Source organism: Moschus berezovskii, chromosome 11 (genome assembly GCF_049115385.1).
Source record: "Moschus berezovskii isolate FMDL1 chromosome 11, NW_MosBer_1.0, whole genome shotgun sequence".
NCBI classification, from domain to species: Eukaryota; Metazoa; Chordata; class Mammalia; order Artiodactyla; family Moschidae; genus Moschus; species Moschus berezovskii.
This window is the reverse complement of record NC_142470.1, coordinates 92,691,539-92,718,395: the sequence shown is the minus strand read 5'-3', so window position 1 is coordinate 92,718,395 and position 26,857 is coordinate 92,691,539. Positions and strand designations below refer to the sequence as shown.

Below are 26,857 nucleotides of genomic sequence, written 5' to 3'. Positions count from 1 at the left end.
AAAGAGAAGTTCAATTCTTATAGCTTGGTTTTGAGGCTAAGTTTATGTTCTCTAGTACTTTTTTCATTTTATCTCTTATTTTCTTTTCCATTGTTTTCCTTCTCTGTGTATCATTTGCTTATTTAGCTTCTCTTTCCTCTTATTTCGAAAGCCCAAAGTTGCAAGACAGGGACAGAAGTGAAGAGTAAAGGGAATCATAGTGGTGTGTCATTTTCTATCTAGAATTGTATCATCTGGGGATAAATTCAATACTTTATATGGTTTTGTTAGCTCTATATTTTAATGTTGATAATTTAAGTAGAAAGTAAAAGTACAAAGTTGCTATCACTTTTAACTAATGAAAATAAGGTCTGTATGGGTTGATCTAATGTATAAATTGAAGAGCAAAATGGATTATGAATGAAGTAAGCTATTGACATCTTGACTTTCACTCCGTTTGTGCCATCCTACCATGTAGCCCACTCCCAAGAAACACACTCAGAGTCATATTCTTCCTGTGTCATTTAAAAAACTTTCTTTGTTTATTTTAAAATCATACTCTTTTTGGAAGAGAGCAGACTTTTCTTGGCTTTAGAAGCTAGGGTTTTGTGCTCCATGCTTTTTTTTTTTTTTCACTCAGAGTAGTTTTCAAGTGGCTCTTATTTAATGTTTTGAAGTTTTTGTTTAGCCACATACAGAAAGACCTTTCATTGGTGATCAGTTCTTACTGTGAAAACTTAATTTTAAATCTGCAAATGATTTCATTAAAGAGTCTGTAATCTATTAACAATGTACTTGGTATGAACAAGTTGCTTGTCCTTTAAACATTTTTCATTAGCATCGAATTCTAAACAGAGGAAGACTTTAAGATCATCTGGTCTGGCTTTCTGCCTTGAGGTAGACGACTTAATTTTAAAATGAGATAATAATCTCTCTTTGCCTTTGAACAATTCACCGACAGAGATCTCACAATCTCTGTCGGTAACCTGCTACAGGGTGTCCTCATTACATGGGACAAGACTGGACATGTGGCCAAGGGGCTGAATGGGTGACTCCCCACATACCAATTTTTTTCGTCGTAGCAAACCGCTATTTGCAGATCCCTCACCTTAACCATTTTCTAGCAGAGGAAACAAGGCAAAGAAAGGAAGTAACAGAGAAGAGGAATGCAACTAGTAAATACTTACATGCTATTCCTTAGTGGTGAGAATAAAGACCATGTGTTAGGGGCAAAATAATTTTATTTTTCAAAGGAAAACTTCCATTTTACTTGGAACTTTTTTGTTTCACTGCTTGTTTAGGTCTTCTAAGTGGTTTAACCATTCAGCCTGTTTTCACGACAGTCCATTATTATCTTAATAAAAAAATACCTTATTTCAGGAAACAATGATATCTGTGCATACTTTTGTTAGGCCCGATGGTAGGCATTTTGTATAAAGTATCTCTATACTCTGCAATAGACCTGACTTACTCAACAGTTGGGCATGCTCCCATTGTACAGAATTCCATTTGGAACCCAGAAAGCTTGTCTTCCAAGCTGCAGAGCTGTCAATAGGCAGAGCCAAGATTTGAACCTAGGTCAAACTGGTTCTGGCACTTATGCCAAGAAGTCTCAGGTATCACAGTAGGATGTCAAAATTTTGGTGGCTAGGGTTTTGTTGGTAAATTGGTGGCTTCAACAATTGACTGGTTGAGTTTTCTGAGTGCTGAATCAGTCAATGTATCAGAGCAGCTGTTTACATCCCCTAGCTTCCTTTAACACCTGTTCTTCTCAGCTTCATGGTAGAGACAATCAGCTTATACTAGAATATGTGAACCTATAATTAAAGTGAGCATATAGTTTATTATCTAAACTGGGGAACTTTTCAGAGTGAAGTGGAGTGCTATTAATGAACATTGATGGAGCAACTGGTGTCATCAAAGACTGTCCTAGGCAGCCCAAGATGTCTAATCACCCTCTCTGAATTTATAAGAAAATTCAACTGCCAGTAGTTAATCATTGGGGAGGAATTGAATTTTTTGGTAATAGTCACTAATTAGAAGAAAATATAGAACAGTTTTATGGTTTTTGAATGAACATAAAGATTGACAACTAATTGAGATTTATGTCTTGCAAAACATGAAATATACTGAAAAACAAAGAAAAATGGATATACATTGGGTTTATATCTTAGAAGTAAGATCACTGATGCTTTATATCACTTGGCTTATCACATACAGTAGTTTAGGGTTGTAAGAATTTAAGAATGTAACAGGATTGTTTCTTTTTTACAGCTTATCATGGATATAATCAAATGATGGAATGTCTGCAAGGTTATAAACGGGTTAACAACACCTTTTGTCAAGGTAAGATCAACTGTGAATTCATTGGTGTATGAGCTCAACAGTTGTTTTTAGAAACTTGAGTTGTTTTGCCATGTTTTGCTCATTAACCCAGCTTGTGAAGGTCACACAGAGAACCACCTCTTGGTCACTCCATTTAGGAAAAAGAAGTTTAGTGTATGGTTGCTAGAATTACATCACTACCATTTAAACTTTATGGAACTCCCCCCACCCCCACCCTCCCATCTATTTGTGTTGGAATCCATGGCAGATTGGATTCCATTATGGAGTGCACTGTCCACATGTGGGAGTGTGTACATGTGAGCACATGCATGTTCCTAGAAGTATTACTGACATATGATTGGGCCACAGAGTTCCCTTTCTTCTCTCATCAGACTGTTTCTGGCTACTCAAACAATTAAGGTATTAAATATCAGAGCAAACACATTTCTTTCTTTTTTAAAAATTTTTTAATTGAAGGATAATTGCTTTTGTTCAATCTGTATAGAAACATACAAGCAGTGGGACCTTCAGAAATCCTTTAGTTCAGTGTCTGTGCTTTACGAGTGAGGACATTCAAGTCCAGACTGGTTAAGTGACTTTTCTGTGGCCAAATAGAGCTGAGGTTATAATTCAGGTTTACCAGTGCCTAGCTTATGGTACCCGTTCAGTTCAGTTCCGTTCAGTCGCTCAGTCGTGTCTGACTCTCCGCGACCCCGTGAATCACAGCACGCCAGGTCTCCCTGTCCATCACCAACTCCCGGAGTTCACTCAAACTCATGTCCACAGAGTCGGTGATGCCATCCAGCCATCTCATTCTCGGTCGTCCCCTTCTCCTCCCGCCCCCAACCTTTCCCAGCATCAGAGTCTTTTCCAGTGATAGCAAATTTAATTTCATTTACTTTGGGAGATGTGCAGTCAGTGCTCCTAATTTCCCAGTACATGTCTAGGATGAAGGTGGAAATATGTGTAACTTGGAAATATGTGTACTTTACAATAAACAGAGAGCTTCCAAGAGTCTTATTGAACCAAAATCCATATCAAAACACAGTCCATGTCCTCTGACTTGGTCTGTGGTCTGAGACTCTCTATCCTTGACCAGTATGTGTTTACAGGGACAGAGCAGATTAATGTAGTGTTAACAATGTATAGGTGACTCCCTATCAAAATGGTTCAAGTCAAAGGAATATCTTAATTATCTGAGAATTTTCTCAAGTGACTTGTCTCTTCAATATTGCATCTGTATAACTTTCATGATTTAAAGAGTTTTTGCTGACTTCAAAAGAATCTTCTTTTGAAATGCACATAGATATACCATGTCTTTAAAAACGTTTTCCTTCAAATATTTTAAGCCCTCATTGTAGATGAAAGAATGTTGGCAAAGGAGAGAGTGCTCGAGATGCTTTTTGAGAAACATCTGCACACTTGTAGTACTGCTAGGGATGTGGGAGTAGCGGATTAATCAACATTATGTAAAAATCAGTAGAATTTCAGATATCATTAAAAGCTCATACTGTATGGATAGAGGTTGAATTAAATGGGTGGAAGAATGAATAGATGGATGCATGTATATTTTACCATGTAAACCAAGTTGTTTGACTGAAGAGAAATATAAACCAAGTTGACTGGAGAGAAATATAGTGGCTACCTTAGAAATATGCCTTTAAATGTTTTAATCAACTGTCCTACAAGACTTATAAATTATTTCGAAAGCTAAAGTCAATAGCCTGGAGTTACAAGGAAGCATATTTGTAACAACTGCATGCAAACCTTTTCTGTGGATTAGAATTCCCCATCATTGTAATGAAATGCTTTTGAAAGTACTGAGTTTCCAGCAGTTAGGAGTGATCCAACAGATTCCTAATAGCCGTTGGCCCAGGATGCTACAGGGGGGACTTTCCTGTGCAGTACGTAATGTTACATGACTATGTCAATTTATTCTACTGCTCTGATAGCAGTATTATCCTGTCACCTGGGATAGAAGTTGTGCATGAGAAGAAAGAAATGACTGGTCTGTCACGCAAATTTTAGACCCTAGACATGTAGTGTCCGAAGTGTTCCTTTGATTAGGTATATCTGGTCACTCCATTAAGCTGTAGAAAGAGGAGGATCCATATTTATACTTCACCATTCTAAGTCTGCATGACTACGTGTTAGAAACTCTCCAGAAATGTCAGATGCTCCTAATTTCTCTGAACGTCAAATGATTAAGAGTATACTCATTTTCTTGGGGTGGGATAGGATTTGGACGTTATTAATCCCAATTAGGAACTGAAAGAGAGTACCCACGATCACAGAGATAATGAGGAGGCCCGGCCAGGATTAAATTCCCAAGCCACCTCTTGGGAGATGCAGCATGGCCTCTTTTACCGATTTTGTATGTATCTGTAAAGTATTACTAATGTAAATATGATATACTATCTGTTTTGAGAACTAATAGAAGTCAAATAAGTTAATATTTGTTTGATTTAATAAGAAAGGATGGTCATCTAATATATTCCTTCTACTGGCTAGTTCAAGGTTCTAACAGTTCATGTTTATAAAAATGCCACTTTGAAGTGGAAGTGAAAATTTTCAAGTAATTATTTGTCATCTCATTTAGCAAAATAAAGTGGAGAAGCCTTCAAGTAATTCCCTGAGGATTTTAGTCTTTTCCTTTTCTGGTTTGGTTGGTATGGAGTGACCTTTAACAAGTTTTGTTCATACCGAGCATATCAAATGGTTCCACCTCAGTCACACCGATGTTCAGTAATGCCAAATCTTGGCTCATGTTTGTCTTAGGAGAATATTTGCAAAACAGTGTTGTATTTTTTGGCATGAATTCTGGAGTGAAATATCACAGAAAATTCTATTTCATGCTGCCTCAAGAAGGCACTGCTAAATTACACTACAGAGTAGATTGACTCATAACATCATATGATTTCATTCATCATAATCTATTACATTACTTTTGGGCGAAAGGCTTAATTTCACTCCCTTTATGATATTATTGGCCACTAAACTTAGATAGAACTTTCTCACATTACATATGTACACTTGGATTTTCCTAGAGCCTTGAAGCTTTTTATTTTGAAGTTTTTCAAAAGAAGCCTGTTAACCATCTAATTACTTGTGTGTTCCACATTGTTCTTAGAGTTTAATGTCTTCTCAGTTTACAAAGCAAATTTAAAATTAAAGTGATTAATAACTAGAATTGCATAATTTCCTTCACCTAAGTGAATTAATGCCTGAAACAACTTTTCACAAAGCATACTCTGTAACAAAGAGCCAACTGTGCACAGGTTAATTTGAGGAGCTTTCAAATAATTGCCCTAAAAGTTGGATTTCCCCCTCCTCTCTAGTGGTGCTGCAATTATGTTTTCAAAGGAATGATTTATTGCATATACACACATGGAGCTCTAAAACCTGCCCTCACTACCCTCAACATTTATGGAATTGTTGTAATTTGCTTCATTTACAAAAAACAAACAATTCAATTAAATTTCCTAGTGGATATCTAGAGCAGCATTTGTCATTTCATTATTATGCTGAAGGTTTGATGTAGAATTAGAATTAAATGAAGAAATACTTCATGGCAGTGATCATAGGAACTCCTGTTTCATGGTCTTCCCTGGTGGCTCGGATGGTTAAAAATCTGCCTGCAATGCAGGAGACCCATGTTCAATCCCTGGGTCGGGAAGATCCCCTGGAGAAGGAAATGGCTACCCACTCCAGTATTCTTGCCTGGAGAATTCCATGGACAGAGGAGCCTGGTGGGCTGTAGTCCATGGGGTCACAAAGAGTTGGACATGACTGAACACTTGACTATCACTTTTCCATGAAATAAATGTGTTCTTAAAAATTAGGTGTAAGTCTCACTTCTAGAATTGGGTACTGAAATTACTTAAGGACCAGTCTATTCAATGAAATTTTTTATTTAAAGCAAATATCTCTTTTAATATGCTAAAATCACTTGCCTGTTTCATTAGTTTTTAGTTCTAAAATCAACCTACTGTTTTCTACATTTTTAGCATGTGCTGAGGTGCTATGGGCAATGCCAAAATACATAGCTAGACAGTGTCTGTGCTTTTAGAATCCAGTGTATGTATATTTCTTTTTCATGAATCTTGAAATCTTTAAAAAATATCCCATAGCCCATAAACATAAGTTGGCGGGGCACTCCTGAACTACAGACTGAGGATATGTGATGAATGATGAATAAGAGATCAGTCTTTCCCTTTGGATTTAGTGTAATTAAATCAGTTTGAATCAGCAGGATGTAATTTGCTTTGTTCAGTCGTCCAACTAGCTGAATTTCAGCTCACTCCAGATGAGCCCGTTAAAGCAAATATAAAAGAGCTGTCCACATAACTTTCTTTTGGCTTGATTTTATTACGCTTGTTGTTCTGCTCTAATAAAATAAAATTACAAAACAGATACATTAAGACACAATAATACTCTACTAAAACTTTCACTGCAGGACTTCTTTTTTGCTAGAAAGTGCCCCGAGGTGCATCTGAAATTGAATTGTATTTTGACCATAGAAAAGATAATGCATTTCCCCCACCCCACCCCCCGGGGCATACCTCCGTCATTAAATGAAACTGACCAATCTTGATTCATAATCCGTGTAAGGAAGGTGTACATGGAACTTCTTGGTTATAAAGAGGTTGTCCTGACTGTAGCGTACATTTCAGGCCTCTTAAGTGAACATAAAAAAATTGCTATGACTGCACTGTGGTGAATATGTAGAGGAAGACTGTTCTCTGAGTGCTTTGAGGAGGCTAGAAAGACAGGAAAGATCCTCAAGTAAACTGACTTGGCTGCAGAAAAGAATTGGCCTGTGGTATACTGCTGGGTTAAAACAGACAGGTAGGGTGAGATACAGTGTTTCTTAATTTTAAGACCAGTTTCTTATTTTTCTTATGATTAATTGAATGCATCATTTGTAATATAATGGACTTGTGTTCCATGCTGGGAAAACAGTTATTGGATTTACACTTCTTTTAATGTAGAGATGTCCAAAGGCCATTATGACAACAGCTTGCATATTTAAAAGAAAATGGATTTTTGATAACTTTCTTAGAAAAGAGATTATCATTTTAGAACTATTTTCAAAGGTATAGTTAATAGTTAACTTTTCGTATGGTTAATAGTTAAATGAGTTTACTGAGATGGTATCAGTTGTTTTCACTCAGTGTTGTTTCTTGTATCCTTGCTTTCTGGGTTCATGTTTTCTTTGGTGATCGGATTGTCAGATAAAATGTAGGACACCTAGTTAAATTTGAATGCCAGGTAAACAGCAAATAATTTGGGGCATACATTTTTAAAGTATTGGCTTATATGGAAATTCAAGCTTAACTGGGTGTCCTATATTTTTATTTGCTAATTTATATTTTGAGATCACAGCCTTTAACAGTTCTTTAAGTGAGGCTCACTAAGAAGTATATACTTTACATGTCTGAGAATATCTTTATTTTGAACTCATTCTGTAATGAGTGTAATCAGGTATACAATTTTAGGATAACAGCTATTTTCCAGCAGTACTTTTGACCTACAGAATACCACTGATTTCTTTTTGATATTGTTTTCCTTAGTAGAGAATGGTTTGTCTTTGGAAATCATCTCTTAATTCTTTATGTTCTGTAGTTTTACTATGATGTGTCTATATGTGGATTTATCTTGATTTTACTCAGTAGGCAATGTGCTGTCCCTCTGAAGACTCCAGTCTTTCCTCATATTTGAAAAATGATCAGATGTTGTCTCTTCAGATACTGCTTCTCCACCTTACTCTCCAGCTGTAACTCCTTTTAGACAAGTGTTAGAGACTCTGTTTTCCATGTTTCTCATAACGCGGCTTTTGTCCTTTTATCCTCTTGTCTCTTGCTGCTTTATGCATGAACAGCTTAGTTCTGTCTTCCAGTTTTCTAATTGCTGCTTTATTATGCCTATCTAGATTCTACCCTATCTGTTACACTTTTCATTATAAGATTATTTTTCATTTTTGAAATCTCATTGTTTGTCATAGCTTATCTATTCTTGTTTCATATTTAAAAATGTATTTATTCAACATTTTAAGCATGCTGAGAAGTTTAGCTGGATTTCAGCTGCTGAGGAAGGAGCGTTTTCATAGATACATTTGATTTGTTACCCTCAGTTGATGATATCCTGGCTTCCCTTGCTGCTTTCTAGACAGTAGACCCAGAGTTTCAGTGGCTGCCCTGTATCATGTATTAATATTTCAGTAATTGTTATATATTTAGAAACAGGAATGTGTGCCAAAGCATAAACTACTGTGTTACTTTAAATTTAAAAAGGTGTTCATATGAGGATTGAGGTTTTTTATTTTTTTATTTAAAGAAATCATTATCAGAATGTGGTTTCTAACATATAATAAATTGTTTTTCTTTGTGAGTATAGAAGAGCCTTTCAGAAGACTTCAAATTATATAATTAACAGTTATCCTCAGTCTTTTTTTATCTGTTGTAATTATGCAGCCCATCAACACAAGTTTATTCACCATCTGGCATTCATGCATTCCTTTGTTTTATGGATGTTTAATGACAATTTAAGTGGGAGAGCTCTGAGAAATATATTAACACTCAGTTTATACCCTTAAAAAAATCACTGTTCTCACAAATAATTAAAAGGCATCACGTCAGTCTTGTAACATCAAGGCAGCATGTAGTAAGCACTGTAAGAAATGAACCAGATACTATGCAATGTCAGAGGAAATTTCCCATTGAGTTGGAAAATCAAAGATGGCATTTACACCAGTGCGGATGGGTGAGACTTGTCAAGGTATTTGGGGGTGGAGGCAGGCTGAAGGCTAGTGAGTGTCAGCTTCTTTCAAGGTTTTATTTTAAATACATGGGAAACTGATATATTTTGTGAATTAACTTTTAAATTTTTTGATTCCCCCATTGATGTTTTTGGTTTCCTTCAGAGAGTTTGGATTGTGACCAAATTTTCATGGATGTCTTCAGAAACATAAATGTTTCTGAAAAGTTAAATGTCTTCAGATTAGTACAGTTGCCCTTTGTATCTGTGGGTTCTGCATGGAGATATGGGGGGCTGATTGTCTTATGCCCTTTGATGTCAGGGACTTGGGCATCTGAAGATTTGGGGATCTGCACGAAGAGAAGGGGGTCCTGCAGCCAATCCCCCAGGGATACTGGGGGACGACTGTGATGAGTGCTCTGGGTTCTTCCTCCCCTTTCCCCGCTTACCCGTCTTCCTCAGTCTTCCTTCCCTCTCTCTCCTCCACTCCCTCTCTCAAGGCCCACTCAACTTGTTGTGGCCCTTATTGCAGTGACGGTGTCAAGCAACAAAGTAGACAGTGAAGAACTGTAGACATAATTATGCTCTTCGTGACAGTGATCCTGAAACATCTAGTACTAAAAGTGTGCTGAGTTCACTAGCACTCCAACCCAGCTTAACCTTTATACTGGAGTGTAGCTGATTAACAATGTTGTGATGGTTTGAGGTGGGTAGCAAAGCAACTCAGCCACACATATACATGTAACTATTCTCCCACAAACTCCCCTCCCATCCAGGCTACCACATAGCATTGAGCAGAGATCCCTGTGCTGTGCAGTACATCCTTGTTGCCAGCTTAACCCTTAACCTAAGTTCTTCCTCTGGTAATCCCAGGTTCTCACCCAACTTTTCCCCAGACTTTCTCCAGAGGTGAACTGGCTGGGCCACCTGCTGCTCTAATGACTGTTGATTTTATTTATGTGATGCTTTTCTCCTTATGGTAATGCTTACATAAAATATTTTGATAACTTTCTATTTACTGAAAGTGAAAGTGAAATCGCTCAGTTGTGTCCGACTCTTTGTGACCCCATGGACTGTAGCCCACCAGGCTCATAATAATCAATTTCCCTTTTGGTTATTATTGCCTACACATCTTTTTCTCTATTTACATATTTTGCTAGTGTTTATTGAATGCCTGTTTAGTGGAGTTGTTGGGTTGGGTGCTTCAGCTATGTCACCATTCTCACAGTATCCCGGTGAGATAGTGCTGTTTTTCTTTAAACTTGCAGTGAAACTGAGACCTGAGTCTCAAAGAAATTAGTAATGGAGACATACCTGGAGAGTGGTAGGATCTACCTCAGATGCCTGGGCTCCCCTCTTAGGGCTGCTAACATTTATATAGTAGTTTGAGGTGCTTCTTAAAGTGGCTTTTATGTTATTAATTCCTGACACAACTGCATCTGCTTGTTAGTTAGAAAACCATGGCTTAAAGCCTTGATCCATAAACTGCAGTGCTGGGAGGGTATTCGGTGCTCTCTGATTCTTTTAGTCTTTAGGTTGTACTAGCCTGTTACATGCTTTCTGTAGTTTGGTTTAGAAATCAGAGCTCTCCACACTTCATTGTTTATTTTTATAGCGAATTTTCTGGTTTTAATGTGTCTGCTTTGTAGGTGAAGTGTTTTTCTCTTACATTATTAGCACTGTACCTTAGTTTTATCCTGAAGTCCTTAACTAGCAGAATGTTGATGATCTAGAGGCTCTTTGTTTAAGCTCGCATTCCTCTTGAACACTCCTCCTGAGTCTCTCCCCTTCCTCTGCAAGTTAACAGTTACTTTTCTAAAACAATCATGTGCTTCTCACGCTGCTGCGGACAACTGGACAGTTCTGCTGACCCGGGCAGACTATGGATGATATCAGCCAGGCTCCATCTAGGGTCTGTGATCAGCTGATAGTTGCCTTATGCGGGATGGTCCAGGATGGCTTCAGTTGGGATGGCTCAGCTTTCTTCTCAACTAAAACTTTTCAGGCGTAGATTTGGGATTGACACAGTGTCACTTCAGCTGTATTCTGGTGGCTGAAGGAAGTCATAAGGCCAACCTGCATTCAGGGAGTGGGGAAAAGACTCTACTGCTTACTGGGAGAAGTGACAAAGTCACATAGACAAGGTCATAGATACAAAGAGAGGTAGAGAATTTGGCCTATTTTAGAAATCATTCTGTAACGCGTTGATGGTTTATATCTTGCTTGGGAAAAAAGGAAATGAAGATCTTTATTTGTATACTGGGAAGTTGTGCGTGCTTGCTCAGTCACTTCAATTGTGTCCGACTCTGTGTGACCCTATGGACTGTAGCCTGTCAGGCTTCTCTGTGCATGGGACTTTCCAGGCAAGAATACTGGAGTCAATTGCCATGCCCTCCTCCAGGGGATCTTCCTGACCCAGGGATCGAACCCAAGTCTCTTACATCTACCTGCTTTGGCAGGCAGGTGTACCACTAGTGCCACCTGGGAGGTCATTGTATGTTTAAACTTAAGAGGCCATGTTGTTGGTGAAAAAAGTCTGGTATTAGAAATTATGTAGTTTATTATATATTTAATTTTTGTTAGTAGTGTAACCAATGTATAGAACAGTGAAAATCCCAGTGAGTGAATATCACAAAATGAATGTAATTGTGTACTTACCACTCAAATCAAGAAATAGAAGATCCCCTGCACCCTAAAATCCTCCCTCTGTCTCTTCTCAATTTTTACCCTATCCCCCTTTTTCAGAAGTGGTCACTGTGCCAACTCTTATAAGCATAGATGTGTTATCTTTTTTATGAATTTTCAAATTATCCAGTATGTTTCATGACTTCTTTCACTTAACAGGTGTGGCCAATACTACTTTTTCTTAATATTCAGAACGCTGACTAGTGAAGTGATAATACCCATCGATGTTTTCATGTAAAAGCTTTTCAGTGCCTTTTCCTTTCGTTCTTCTGTGATTTTGCAGTTTATGCAACATTCGCTACAGTTAGTGTTTTCTCTGTAGTTCCCTTTAGTTCCATTATCATAAGGGAATTGATTGTTGTGATGTTTCTTTCTTTCCCGGAGGAAATAAGCAAAACGTATAGGAGAGTCAGTCAGTCAGTCAGTTCAGTCGCTCAGTCGTGTCCGACTCTTTGCGAACCCATGAATCACAGCACGCCAGGCCTCCCTGTCTATCACCAACTCCTGGAGTTCACTCAAACTCATGTCTATCGAGTCGGTGATGCCATCCAGCCATCTCATTCTCTGTCGTCCCTTCTCCTCCCGCCCCCAACCTTTCTCATCATCAGACTCTTTTCCAGTGAGTCAACTCGTCGCATGAGGTGGCCAAAGTATTGCAGTTTCAGCTTTAGCATCAGTCCTTCCAGTGAACACCCAGGATCGATCTCCTTTAGAATGGACTGGTTGGATCTCCTTGTAGTCCAAGGGACTCTCAAGAGTCTTCTCCAACACCACAGTTCAAAAGCATCAATTCTTTGGTGATCAGCTGAGTAGTGTGGGTGAAAAAATGAAACTTAGGGTCCGTTGTTGTTGCTATGTATTTGGGAAATTAGAGTAGAAAATAAGTTGTTCGGAGAAGGCAGTGGTACCCCACTCCAGTACTCTTGCCTGGAAAATCCCATGGACGGAGGAGCCTGGTGGGCTGCAGTCCATGGCGTCGCTAAGAGTCGGACACGACTGAAGTGATTTAACAGCAGCAAGGCAGGAGTCAGTCAGACTTGATAATTAAATTATTCAAAGTACTTAAAATATTTAAAATTCTTTTAACTTACCTGTCAGATTCATCACAGAGCTGTGCTGTATTTAGTGATTTAATGCCAAAAATTGTGGCAGTACTTAATGTGATGCTGAATCACATTCTGCAGTAGTGATGACCAAAGCAATTGATATGTTTTACTGATTTGAAGGTGTTATTTTACTGTTCTAGACATTCTCTTGGAACTCCTGCTGCTCTTTGTAGTCTAAATAGGTACAATATTTTGGGTAAGAATTTAAACAGTTTGGATCCAGACCTGAGTATCATTTTAGCATTTAAAATCAATATGGGACCCATTCCCATCTGTTGTAGAATCATTTTCTAGTGTGTCTTCTTACCATGCCTCTATCACTGGGATAGGATTCAAAAAGGAAATGTCTGTTTATTTTATTCTTTTTTTCAGGAAAGACGGTGGTGAAGTGAGTCATTAGCACATTGTATTTTCCAATAGCTCTCTTTGACCTTAATCTCGGGAGCTATAAACCCAATGGGAAGATGCCTGTTGAATCATGAGTGATGAGGAAAGCCCATGATAGATATGTTACTATGAATGTTTCAAGGAGAAATTAATGTAGTGTCTATAGATTATAGTCAGAAATCCTAGACCAGCAGAGATGCTCATCTTCCATGTGTAGCACACATGTATTGAGAAATAAATGCAGACTGTTTTCTGGGCTCTAATAGTTCTTTTTATCATGTTACTCTGCAGACAGAAGGATTGGGAGGCAGGGAATTGTTCCACAGTAGTTTGCTTCCTATGGATGAGTCCAGTGATTGAATCCATCCCATGATAGATGATTTCAGATTTTTAAATTTAATTAATGAATTTTTGGCTGTGCTGGGTCTTCGTTGCTGTGTGGGCTTTTCTCTTTTGTGGCAAGCAGGAGCTACTCTGTAGTTGCGGCGCACAGACTTCTCATTGCGGTAGATTCTCTTGTTGTGGGGTACAGGCTCTAGGGTGTTGGGTTTCAGTAGTTTGGGTTCATGAACTCCAGAGGACAGGTTCAATAGCTGTGTTGCATGGGTTTAGTTGCTGCACTGCGTGTGGGATCTTCCTGGATCAGGAATTGAACCCGTGTCTCCTGCACTGGCAGGTGGGTTCTTTATCACTGAGCCACTAGGGAAGCCTGATGATTGTTTTATAAACAGTTGCATCAGGGCCCATGTTGAAACAAATACAGCCACAAGGAGACCCATATAATAGTTTGTGGGGCTGACCCAAGAGAGCCGCATTTCACACAATTTGCTCCACAGACCACCAGTTCAGCTGGATGTTAATAGAAGGTGTGTGAAAAAAGAGCCCACAGCCAAATGTGTGGAGAACACCAGGTTAAACAGAGAAAGCCAAGAGTCCTCGCCAAAGAACATCTCAATGTCTTTAATGTGCTAATTATATAGAATATGTCGCCTTTCTCAATCATATTTGACCACAAAACCCTTCTTTGGGCAGAAGTCTCACACAGCTTGTGTTTTATATAAAATACCTTGGGTAAAATTGCTCTAGAATGTTGATCTTCAAATATTTTTTTGTTGCCTTGTCTCCTAAATTTTGAAAAATTTAGATGTTCACACATTTTTAACCTGACATCTACATTTTTTAAATCAAAAATTAAATGGGCATAGTAGATTCATTTTTGACATTGATATTAGATATGGACTTTAAACACTTTCATCAAAACTTTGGAGCAGCGGAGTTGGCTTACTTAATTTATAAGTAATGTCTGTCATCTAACATAATTGGCAAAACCAGACCTTCTTATGAAAGAGATCAGGCTTATCCCTTGTCCTGGGACTCTCCTTCAGGAGAGAGATTTGTGAATTGTTCATTTTTTTGATGTCTGATCATTTCACATTGTAGGACAGTGTATCTAGAGAGATTCCAGATGAGTAAGAAGTGTGCCTTGGAGGGAAAGTAGACCCTGAGTAAAGGAGATTGGCACATGTTGTTTTAGGGCACTTCTAGACAAGGAAATGGCAACCCACTCCAGTATTCTTGTCTGGAAAATTCCGTACACAGAGGAGCCTGGCAGGGTACAGTCCATGGGGGTGGCAAAGAGAAATGACCGAGTGACTGAGCACAGAGAAGGAAACGTGTGAAGGCTTAAGATCTAGAAATTGATTCCTTAAATAAAAGTATTCAAGCACATGTGTCCCCTGTCACTTGCCTTCCGGGGTATGTGTACCTGGTGTGAAGCTGCTTGTGGGAAGGAAGAGGGGCATGGAAGGATTAAAAATTACATATGTCCTCTTAAGAGAGCAAACTCCTCCTCTCTCTAAAGTAAGCGATCCCTCTTGAATAGCCAGGTGGTCTGTCTGGCTAAGAAAAATATTTACCTCAAGAGGGGTTTTGTTTTTTTTTTTTTCTTCTTTCAACTGGAAGTCAGATTGCTAAATTGTGATGGAATTTCTGCCCATCAGCAAAAATTGAGTAGACAGAGCAGAATCTCCACAGTGCTCCATATTTTCACACAGTGTAAAGATCTGCATGTACTGTTCTCACCTTGTGCCTAATTCCTGTTGGTTACTGGACATGCCTCATTTCCTGTATAAACGTGCGTCACTAAAAAGGCAGTAAATTAGTACTCGGTTAAAGATACATACTTTCCTGTAGGAGCATGGATACATAAAAATGTGTTTATTTCCCACAGGTACTTATACTAGTCATGATATATATTCTGCAGTAAATGTCATACTTTATTTATTCCTTGGCATTTTTAACTTTGGCAACTGGCAGATTGTTGTGAAGTCAGGATATTTAAGCTGGAAGCAACCTTGGGGATTATCCGTGTTGTGAGAGAGGAAAGTGAGCTCAAGAGAAAATAAATGACTTGCTCTTGGTGACATAGTTTAAGATCCTAGTTACCAGACTAGGTCATACTGAGATATTTCTTCTGTTAGATTTCCCCATTCTCCCTTAACCCTTTTTTTAAAAAAATAAGAGCTTGGACCAAGTTATCTCTATAAGCTGGAAATAACTGTTATTATGTTGCTCTTGGTCCAAAATGGTTCCAAAGTTCCATTGAGAGAAAGTGTGCTATATAGATACAAAAGATGATGACGATGATCCTTGCTTCATTGTACTGGGTTTTTGTATCATTCTCTGGTGCTGAAATGCTGAGGCTGTGTTACATTTGGTTGTTTAAACAGTCTCTTGTTATGCATACCTCCCAATATGCAATGCTGCCGATGTTCAACTCTTTTAGATTTATAAGAAGAGCAGTTTTGTATTAGTGAACTTGATAAGTGGCCAGAGGTTCATGGTAGGCTGTACCGGACAGAGAATGCTATAAATGTTCTAAGTGAATGGAGAAGTATGTAAATCATAGAAGCTGTACCCCCTGCCTTGGTTTTGCCTTCTCTAAAGGTGCACACTGGGCTGGAAGAGTTTCTCTCTTCCTTTTTGCATCTGTAAGCGTCTATAGACTTCCCACCACTGCAGCTCAGATGGAGATATGGGGGTGGGTGATGGCTCTGAGTGCCAGCTCCTTCAGCCATTCATTTTGACCTTCATTCTTGAACTCAGTTAACTGTGGGTTTTTTGCAAGTGGTTGCACCATTCTTTCAAAGAATAGAATTCCACAGTTGTCCAGAGAAATTTGGTGGTCCACAGAGGAAAACAATGACCAAATTCATTTGTTTACCATTGTTTTGTTTTTTTAAACCAAGCACTACAGTACTTTCAATTTAATCAGAATGCATTAAAGGAAATTGGCTGTTCCTATAGAATATGACACTTCTGAAGCAGTTATATTTGTCAAATATAGGTAATTTATAGACGTTATAATCAAGTTAGAAGTTTTTATTTAATTTTAAATCAGAAAATAGCCCAAGGAATTGTAGTCTAAGTAGAATTATAATTCATAATGGGTCAATTACATTCCATATAATTGTTAAACTTTGACCTGGTAATACCTTCTCTCACCATAATCTTTAAACCACTCACATCCAGATAGTTCACTTTCAGTTTTGTTCTTAATACATTTGTGAATCTTTACTTTCCTTCAGCTTGTTTAGAACTGGGAGGCCTGGCCTTCTGCAGTCCATGGGGTTGCAAAGAGTTGGACACTACTGAGTGACTGAACTAAAGAGCTTGAGTACCTCAGAAAGTCATTTAGGTAATTGTTTCATATTAATTTTGGAGTTCTAAATGAAAAACAATGGGGTATAAGTTTTTTGTCCTTTTTTTTCTTTTAAACACAAAGGGTATACCCTATCTAGCTACCCGCAATCTTCTCAAGATCAAAGCAGGGGATAGAAGAATAAAGTGGCAAAGATAAGAGAATTTCCATCCAATTTTTAGATGTGAAATTTGGCATATTAAGAATGAACAATATATGAATGGAATACTTTTTAAACTTTTATTTGTGAGTGTTGAAACCAGAATGTGATTTTTCACAGAAATAATGTCAGTGATGTTCAAATTTTCTTGACAAATACCAACTTAGAAGTTCAGTTTTTGAAGCAGATGTAAAGGAACTGTCTTGCTTAAAAGAGGTAGGCAGGATGCCCAGGCTCCTGGGATGGGTCTGCAGATCACAATTAAATCAGATGAATTTACCTTAGAGCCCTAGTCAGACATGGTGATGCTAGGACTCTGGTCTTGCACATCACAAAGCACACAGCCCCATACTCAGCAATCTGGGGAACCTAGTCTGTTTTGCTTCTTGCTCAGGCTGGAGAACCTCCTCAGAGACCGTAGGAGACCATTCAGATGTAGACGGTGTAGATGCTGAGTTGAGTGAATGAAACCCTCCAAATCCTGTCATGGAACCACCACTTGCCTCCACCCCATCATTCCTCAGACAGCCTCACTTCAAAATGGTCCTTTCTGTGTTTATAAACTCATATTTTCATCCCCTCTTTGTGTGTTTTTCAGTGAGGCCATTATTGACAATTTTGGCAGAACAGTTGTTTGTCAAGGGGTCTAACCACAGTTTGTTTAGTGTCCACCCAGTGAGTGCTTCCCAGCCCTTGGAACAAGCATATCCTCTTCTGATAATCAACTGATTCTCCCTGAGCACTAAGAGAGAAGCTATCTTAACTGACCTACAGCATTCCTATAGGTATTTACATGTTAGAACAGATTGTTTTTAGATCTAAATGGCTAATTAATATATGAAAAAGAAATGCAGGTCTAAGCCACAATGAGATAACACTACACACTCTCTCGATGACTAAGATGAGAAAACCAACAATAACTTGAGGATGTGGAGCAGTTAGTACTGGAAATGGAACTTGACATAGTCGCTTTGGGCAACTGTTTGACAGTATTTACTAAAGTAAACATGAGCCTTGTTTAGGGACTCAGAAATTTTACTCCTAGATATGTTCCCAGGAGAAATGAGTACCTGGGCCTATCAAACAATATATGTATCTTTATGTGTATGTATTTGTGTGTGTATATATATATATGTTCACAGGTGCGTGGTTAGAAATAACCCTCCAAATGTCTGTCAACAGTAGAATGGTAAATTAACTTTATGCTCAGATAATAAAATATAACAGCAATTAAAAAAACTGCATGCAGCAACATTGATGAATCTTATAAGCATAATAATTAAAAGTCAGACAAAAGAACATATAGTGATATTTCCTCTGTATGAAGTTTAAGAACAGGCAAGACTAATAAATAATGATGGAAATCAGAATAGTAGTTACCTGTTGGGGCAAAGGGAAGGGCCATGAAGGCGCCTTCTGAGGAATGAAATGTGCAAAGTAATGATGTTGATGGTGGCTACACAGTATTTGCACACACATGTATACACATACCCAGTTGTATATATACATGCAAAGAACTCATGTAGCTGTATACTTAAGATTGATATACTTAGCTTTATATAACTTTAGAAAGAAAAAAATCTTGGAAATTTAATTTCATTTATGGTATTTTATGGAATATGATAAAAATAAATGGGAGCAGCTTAGGAAAACAGGAATTTTTCTGGAAGCTATTAGCATGTGTCCATGTTTCTGAGCTTCTGGAGCCAAAATTAGGGGAAGTGGTGTTGCTAGTGCTGGTGGTACAAGCTGATTAGATTAGAGGTGGTAAGAAAAGGAAAAGTTTTACATGATTCCTCTCCTTCGTTCTGTTTCTTCCTGTCTGTAGCCATAGTGTTTTTGATTATGTCCTAACTTGTGTCCTCCATTCCCATGGCATCATGGTCGAGGTGGTGGGCAATGTTGAGAGTCAAAAAGGGGACGTTGGAAGAGGGTACAAGGCAGTGGTTGTGTATCAGGTATCTATGTCTTGGTGAGGGGCAGGGGTGGGAAACACTGCTTTAACCTGCAGGGAGGTTAGCCAGCAGGGAGGCCGTGATTTGACTGTCATAGAAACTTCCAGGTAAGGGGAGATTCTGGGTAAGAGGTAAACACGGATGGTGTAATGGTGCAACCAATGATTAGGAGTCAGGTCCACTCTGAGAAAGAGGAGGGCTGATGATCGCACCAAAGTGGGAACATAGGGGAAACAGATTTTTGTCCAGGTTTTTTGACCCAATTGACTGGTTACCCAAATTTGAGGTTCAAATGGGGATGTACGATAAGGGCTTTGCTTGTACCATGTACATCTCAACTTGACTTGGCACTCTTCCTACTTCTTTATGGTGCTTCTGTTAAGGAGAACGAGTTATAGGGGAGTGTTTTCAATTACGTGTTGTGCATAAATGTGCTTTACAGTAAAACACAGACTCTGATCAAGAATAAGATGGGCAGGTGCTAGACCATATGCTGGGCCCTGTGTCATCTAGCTGTACCAGCTTCCAGCTGGATGCAAACCTGGAATGCTGTAGAATTTATACAACAAATATGGGTTGTCATTGAAAATGTCATATTGTCACTGAAGTTAAAAATTGCATATGTTGGGTAAAATACGTTCATATACATGTCTTTGGCTACTTTGAATATGAAATTAAGCAAATAATGATTTATTTCAGGTTGTATCTGCCTTTTATGTAATGATTCTACTAGTAATTGTTTACTACCATGGTGTTCAGTTTTAATGTAGAAAATTAGTATTGTAAGATCCTTAGTAGAAGTTTTATTAGAATTAATGATTGCAAGAAGTAAGTATAATTTGAAATGGAGACACTAAGAATCAAGTCTGTTAACTATTAAGCTTCATAGGTCACACTGATAAAATAGATGACTTCTAATTTTAACTTGGCACATTGTTTATTTTTAATTAATTTTGCAAAAGACTCCATCTTTTTTTTTTTTAAAGCTGCCACATTTTTGTCTGTCCTCTTCTAAATCATTTTGATGTCCCCTTGGGTCACTGTCTTAGTCCATTTGGGCCGCTATAATAAAATATCACCGACTTGGTAGCTTAAAAACAGCAGGTATTTATTGCTCATAGTTCTGGAGGCAGGGAAGTCCAAGATCAAGGCACCAGCGTGGTCGCCTTCTGGCGAGGGTCCTCTTTCAATGATAGGTGTCTGTGTTGTATCCTCAAAATGGTGGGGGGGACTGGGGATCTCCCTGAAGCCCCTTTTATAAGGCATTAATCTCACTCGTGAGGGTTTCTCCCTCATGACTTAAGCACACCACAAAGGCTTCACCAACTAATACTGTTTTCTTTTTAAAAAATATATTTATCTTTTAAAAATAATTTTATTTATTTTTGGCTGTGCTGGGTCTTTGTTGCTATGCCAGCTTTTCTCTAGTTGTGGCAATTAGGGGCTACTCTCCAGTTGTGTGCAGGCTTCTCATTGCTGTGACTTCTCTTGTTGCAGCTCCTGGGCTCTAGAGCGGATGAATGGGCTTCAGTACTTGCAGCTCCGGGCTCTAGAGCGGATGAATGGGCTTCAGTAGTTGCAGCTCCGGGCTCTAGAGCATAGGCTCAGTAGTTGTGGTGCATGGGCTTAGTTGCTCTGCAGCATGTGGGATCTTCCTGGACCAGGGATCGAACCTGTGTCTCCTGCATTGACAGGCGGACTTTACTGATGAGCCACCAGAGAAGCCCTAACACTGTCATCTTTGGGGAGGGTTAGGATTTCAACAGATTTGGCAGGGTGGGGCACAAAACTTTGACCATAGCAGTCACCCTATGTAGATGATCGTAAGTCTCTATTTCCAGTCATCATTCCTTTCAGTTTATTCCTGAATCTGCTGCTGCAGCTGGATAATTATATTCGAGTATCCCAGTGTGACCTTGTAGTGTCAAACTTATCTCATCTGCCTCTTTCCTTCACAGAACTTTGCACAAAACCAACAATGTCTTTTCCTCTTTGCTCAGATTAGAAGCCTTGCAGGCGTCTTTGACCCTCTTCCTGTCCAGTGCTGTGTTGGCTAGTCAAATACCGAACGCCATGCATTGTCAGTTGTTCCTTCCAAAAATACAAAAAATACTTCATTCCTTCTCTTCCTGATTATTCTCACTGTCACCAACCTGGCTTGTCACCAGTCTCATACTTGGATTATTCCTTCAGGGATCGAACTTTAAATCTCATCTCACCAAGCCATGTGCTGGCCAGATGCATTCCCTACAGCCTGCCATTGATTACATCTTCCTCCTGCTCACAAACCTTTAGTATATTTCTCTGTTTTCAGTAAAATTGAATCCAAACCTAGCCTGGCTTTAACCAGCTCTTTTTCCAGCTATTCACCTTCCTAAAACTTTTCCAGCCAACGATTTGACTCATGATTTCCTGATCCCCTTTCTTTCTCCAGCCTCTGTGCTTGTGTCCACCCATACAGATCATTCACCCTTTCCTGCCCGTCCATTTGGCTCCTCCCCAGATTCACTACCTGATGAAGTCTTACCTCCTTTGCCATGCTGCAGTCTCCCTTACCTGCACCTTCCCCTCACAGCTCTTACTTGTCTAGATAGGCAATCTCATGGTAGAACTTCTTCAGGGTTATGACCTTTCTTCTGATGGTGATAACTTGACTGATTTTCAGTTCTTTAATTTTTACATAGTTATATATACAGCTAGACTGTAAAAATCTCCAGGGCAAGGGTCTTTGCCTTACCTGTATACTTTATAATACTTAACAACACAGTCACTAAAATAGAAGATTTATGAAGGCTGGGAGCTTTTGTCAGTTTTATTCAGTGGTAAGGCTCTGGTATCTAGAATAGAACCAGGTACCTAATAGGCTTATAGTAAATATTTGCTGAATTGCAGATGCTCAGTAAATGTTTGATTTGATTAAACTGCTGATGCATTAAACTGCTAATGCATTAAAAGATGCTAGCATCTCATACTTACTGTGACTGAGAGATAGTATAGTGGGGGGGGGGGGAGAAAGAGGAGGGGTATGCATTTTACAGCCGGAATCTGTTCAACAGTGCTTGACTTTTCCTTCTAAAAGAGTTGTTTTCCTGCAGATATTAATGAATGCCAGCTACAGGGTGTGTGCCCTAATGGTGAGTGTTTGAATACCATGGGCAGCTACAGATGTACCTGCAAAATGGGATTTGGGCCAGATCCTACCTTTTCAAGTTGTGTTCGTAAGTAATGATCACTTTTTATTCCTATTTTGGATCAGGTTTTTTGTTACGTTTTGTTTTGCTTTGAGAGGGTGAGGGAGGAGAATCCAAAAGAAGGAAACAGCTTGGTGATCAACCGAATATTGTAAATATGCAGGAAGATGTCATTAAAATAATAAAGGGGATGAGGTGGCCTGATATACTGGAGTAAATCTATGTTATGAAGCCTTTTCATTTTTATTGTGTTCAGAAGAAAATGAAAGCTAAAACTCAAGAAAAAGAGCAGGCACACAGAGGAAAGATACTTTAATGCAAAGAAAGCACTTGATTAAAATTAGCATACCTAAGAGATGAAAACAGATTTTTCCTTCATGAGTATTTTAAGCATTATTTAGGTGGAGTTAAACTTTGTTCCAGCTTCTGTCTTTAATTAGTCCAAATTCTGAGTCACTTGTGTCTGATTTAATGAGGTTTCACTGTACTTTCTTGGTTGGAAGAGTCTGGGAAATAGTTACCAAGGCCCTGTGTTTCAGACGTTTTATTCAGTTATTATTTCAAATATTCTATTCTGTTGTCCTTAAAAACTACCAAAATGTGTCCCTAAACTATTTTGCTTTATGAATCTGTCTCTATGATTTTTCTTCTCCTTGGTAAGGATAAAGATCCTCCATCCAATCTTCTGTACGTTCTAACATTGGTATAGAAAATGTAGTTTCTCCAAAAAGACACTCTTGCCAAAAAACCCAATCCAGCGTAATCATTACAGATCATCTGACGATTAGAGATGCGTGCAGTTTAGATGTAAAGTGCTCAAACACAGAGTTTTTTTTTTTAAGACTACCTTATTTTTTAAGGTGAAAAGTGAAAGTGAAAGTCACTCAGTCGGGTCTGACTCTTTGTGACGCCATGGACTATAGCCCGCCAGGCTCCTCTATCCATGGAAGTGCTAGGCAAGAATACTGGAGTAGGTTGCCATATCCTTCTCCAGGGGATCATCTCCACCCAGGTATCAAATCCTGGTCTCCTGCATTGCAGGCAATTCTTTACCATCTGAGCCACCAAGAAAGCCAGATTTTTAAGGTATTTGTGCCTATTATTACAAAGTAGGTAAACACAACAGATTTTTCAAAGTCATATACAATTAAATGTTAAACATTTTAAACTAATGCATGGTAGAAAGTTGTCAAGATAATATTAAGAGCAATTCATTAATTTTTGTCTTGCTGGGTTTCTATTTTTATTTACCTATTTTTTTTTAAATGTGATTTGCTGCTGCTAAGTCAATTCAGTCGTGTCCGACTCTGTGCAACCCCATAGACGGCAGCTAACAGGCTCCGCTGTCCCTGGGATTCTCCAGGCAAGAACACTGGAGTGGGTTGCCGTTTCCTTCTCCAATGTATGAAAGTGAAAAGTGAAAGTGAAGTTGCTCAGTCATGTCCGACTCTTAGCGACCCCATGGACTGCAGCCCACCAGGCTCCTCCATCCGTGGGATTTTCCAGGCAGGAGTACTGGAGTGGGTTGCCATTGCCTTAGGTATTTGTTATTTGGTATCTTTCTGATCCCCAGTTTTAAATTTGCTGTATCTTCAAGACATGTTTTTTCATGAAGGTACTATCATTTGTTTTTAACTGTGCATCTCTTAACTCTGTGCCCTAAGCTGATGGATAGACATGGTGAAGTAAAGACAGATATAGTAAAATAAAATGACAACTTCATTCATTACTTTTAGATGAGTTTATTGAGGGTTTTGGAACATCCTTACTAATTACAACTATTTTCCTTTAAAACCTGTCAAATGCAGATTAGGAAATTCTGCACGTACATTCTTTCCTCCATGTCCTTTCACGGACAGTTCTGATCATGCAGCAGACAGACATCTACTAATTACAGGGCTTTTTCAATGGGTGGAGAAATCAGACTGTAAAATTACACTTGCTTACAAGGTACATTTGCAAACTGATGCAAGGATTTGGAAATTTCACGCCAAAAATCACATTGTTGACAATATCCAGATAACTTAGGGATAATTTCTGGCTGATTGGAATTATATGAGTAAGTATTAGAAATATATTTTTATAATTTAAACATTAAAGATTTTTGGAGTTTGGATATAGAGTTGTGAATATTATTTTTCTGTTAAATTGATTTGTAGTCTGGTTAAAATGGCTACATTGAACGTTGTAGATTAGGTAAACTTGGAGGACTGTTCACAAAGTATTTTATTTGACTAGATCTGATGTCTAGAGCTAAGGGCAGACATCCAGGTTTTAATGAGATTGCAGGAACCTGCCAATGAGATTTTTGAAACACTTACACATTTCCTTAGCATTTATTTTCCTTGTCATTGCCCAGATAATACTGAACTTATTAAACAGCCATCCATTCGTATTTGAAAAATAAATAATTCAATTTTATGGTTCAGTTACAACAGCTGAAATGATAAGTATTAGGAGATGTTTGTTGCTAGTTAAGTGTTCCAGTTTAGAGTTTGAAGTTAAAACTTGGGCTCTTACCAGCATTGAGTGGGCAGATTTATTTCTCTTTCCTCTGAATTTACCACATGTAATATCACAGAAATATGTAGAGTCCTTTAGGATTTGTGACTTGGTTCAATCTAGTCTGATTTGTGGGTGAACTATACTTTGAACAAGTCGATGGGGGAAGTCTGAAGAGAAAGAATGTCTTGAGAAGGAAGGAGGAGAGAAGGTGATACTTAACAACGTGTGCGTGTATTAGTCGCTCAGTCGTGTCCAGCTCTATGTGACCCCATGGACTGTAGCCCACCAGGGGCCTCTGTCCATGGAATTCTCCAGGCAAGAATACTGGAGTGAGATACTTACAACATAGGAGAGGAAAATACTGGCAGGATGGTGGTACCTTTGATAGTCATGGAGGGAATAGCAGGAGGAGACTGGGGGCCACACACGCACACTGACGCACAAGGGCACTGAGCAAAGCTGTTTATCCTTTGAAATAAATGCTCTTGCAAGATAGAAAAACAGCCTTGGGTAGATGGTGGAAGCAGATGGAGGTGACTGGCCGCGTTTGCTCAGGCAGCATGAATTTAGGGCATATCCAGGCCATAAAAGGTGTGGCTGACTCTGTGAACTCAAAGAAATGCACTTGGCAGTGGCTGAGGAGCAATGGGAAGCTCTCCCTGTTCTTGAATACGCTGAGGTGAACACCCTCAGAATTCCTTGACTTCAGCCAAAGGTTGCAACCACTTCACTTTCTCTCCCTGCCCGCTCCCTGTGCTTGACTTAGACAAGCTGAAAGAGGAAGGTAGGAGGAGTCTGGCCTTGGCCGCCTCCGACTTCTGCATCTGTGGATCAGGGCTCTGCTGCAATAGCATTCTCTAGACCTGCTTCTACCTGTCTGTGGGGAAGGTTGAAACCCAAGATCTCTCAGAGCACATCCAAGAAAAGTGTAATAGCCTGTGAAGAGTGAGTAGGGAAGCTTTCTGACTTTGTAAACTGCAATTAATTTTCTTCAGAAACTTGAGACCTCTTAGGATGAATGCTGGGAAGGGTGTGTCCACAGGTTCAAAGTAAAGTGAGAGTCACTCAGTCGTATCTGACTATTTGCGACCCCATGAACTGTATCCTGCCAGGCTCCTCTCTCCATAGAATTCTCCAGGCAATGATACTGGAGTGGGTTGCCATTTCTTTCTCCAGGGGATCTTCCTGACCCAGGGATCGAACCCGGGTCTCCTGCATTACAGGCAGACTCTTCAGCATCTGAATTCTGAGCCTGCATGTTTGCTGTTCCATTATATCCTTGGCCAGTATAGAGGGTTAGAGAGAAGATGGGCTCCTACCCAACTCTAGAAATCATGAGATATTGAACATATCCCTTCAAAAAGCCAGTTATATTCATGGACACTGTTTCTTTTTAGTTTCTTCAGCTTCCTTGAAGAGATATGAATTATTTCACACAATAGGAAACTGAAGCCAGGAGAGTTTACGTAACTTTAAAAGGTCATATAGCTCATCCTTGACATTTGAGATTATAGAATTGGCTTTTGTGCCTTAAATTTAGGGTTCTAGATCAGGAATTGGCAAATAATAGCCCATGGGACAAATATACCCCATTGTCTGTAATTGTAATTAGTTTTATTGGAACACATTCTTGTCCATTCATTTACATACTGTCCAAGGCTGTGAAATAGCCATTGGCAGAGCTGAGGAGTTGCAGTAGAGACCGTATGGACCACAGAGTCTGAAATGTTTATCTTGCCTTTCACAGAGAAAGATTTCTGACTTTTGGGCTAAATCAGTGCTATCCAAAAACTTTTTGTGATGATGGAAATGTTCTGTATCTACATTGTCTGAGGTGATAGACACTAGTCATAGGTGGCTGGTGTGTCAAAGAGATTGAATTTTTAATTATATCTGTCTTCAATTTTTTAAACTTTTTATTTTATATTGGCATATAGCTAATTAACAATGTTGTGCTGGTTTCAGGTGAACAGGGTAGGGCCTCAGCCATACATATATACACGTATTCATTCTCATCCAAACCCCTCTCCCATTCATAGGCTGCCACATAACATTGAGCAGTATCTCATTTAAATTTTATCAAAGGAGCAGTATGTGGGTAGGGGCTA

At 38.9% G+C, this 26,857-nt stretch overlaps 1 protein-coding gene across 16 annotated transcripts in view; it reads left to right on the top strand.

Moving 5' to 3' along the window:
* LTBP1 (latent transforming growth factor beta binding protein 1) overlaps window positions 1-26,857 on the top strand; it is a 461,939-nt gene that overhangs the window by 267,778 nt on the left and 167,304 nt on the right. For 15 of the 16 annotated variants that reach the window (XM_055400890.2, XM_055400894.2, XM_055400891.2 and 12 more), the window contains 2 exons: window positions 2,254-2,325; window positions 22,149-22,271. In XM_055400890.2, coding sequence (XP_055256865.2) covers window positions 2,254-2,325; window positions 22,149-22,271 — 195 coding nt within the window. The remainder of the gene's footprint in view (window positions 1-2,253; window positions 2,326-22,148; window positions 22,272-26,857) is intronic. The other variant, XM_055400893.2, reaches the window with a different exon arrangement.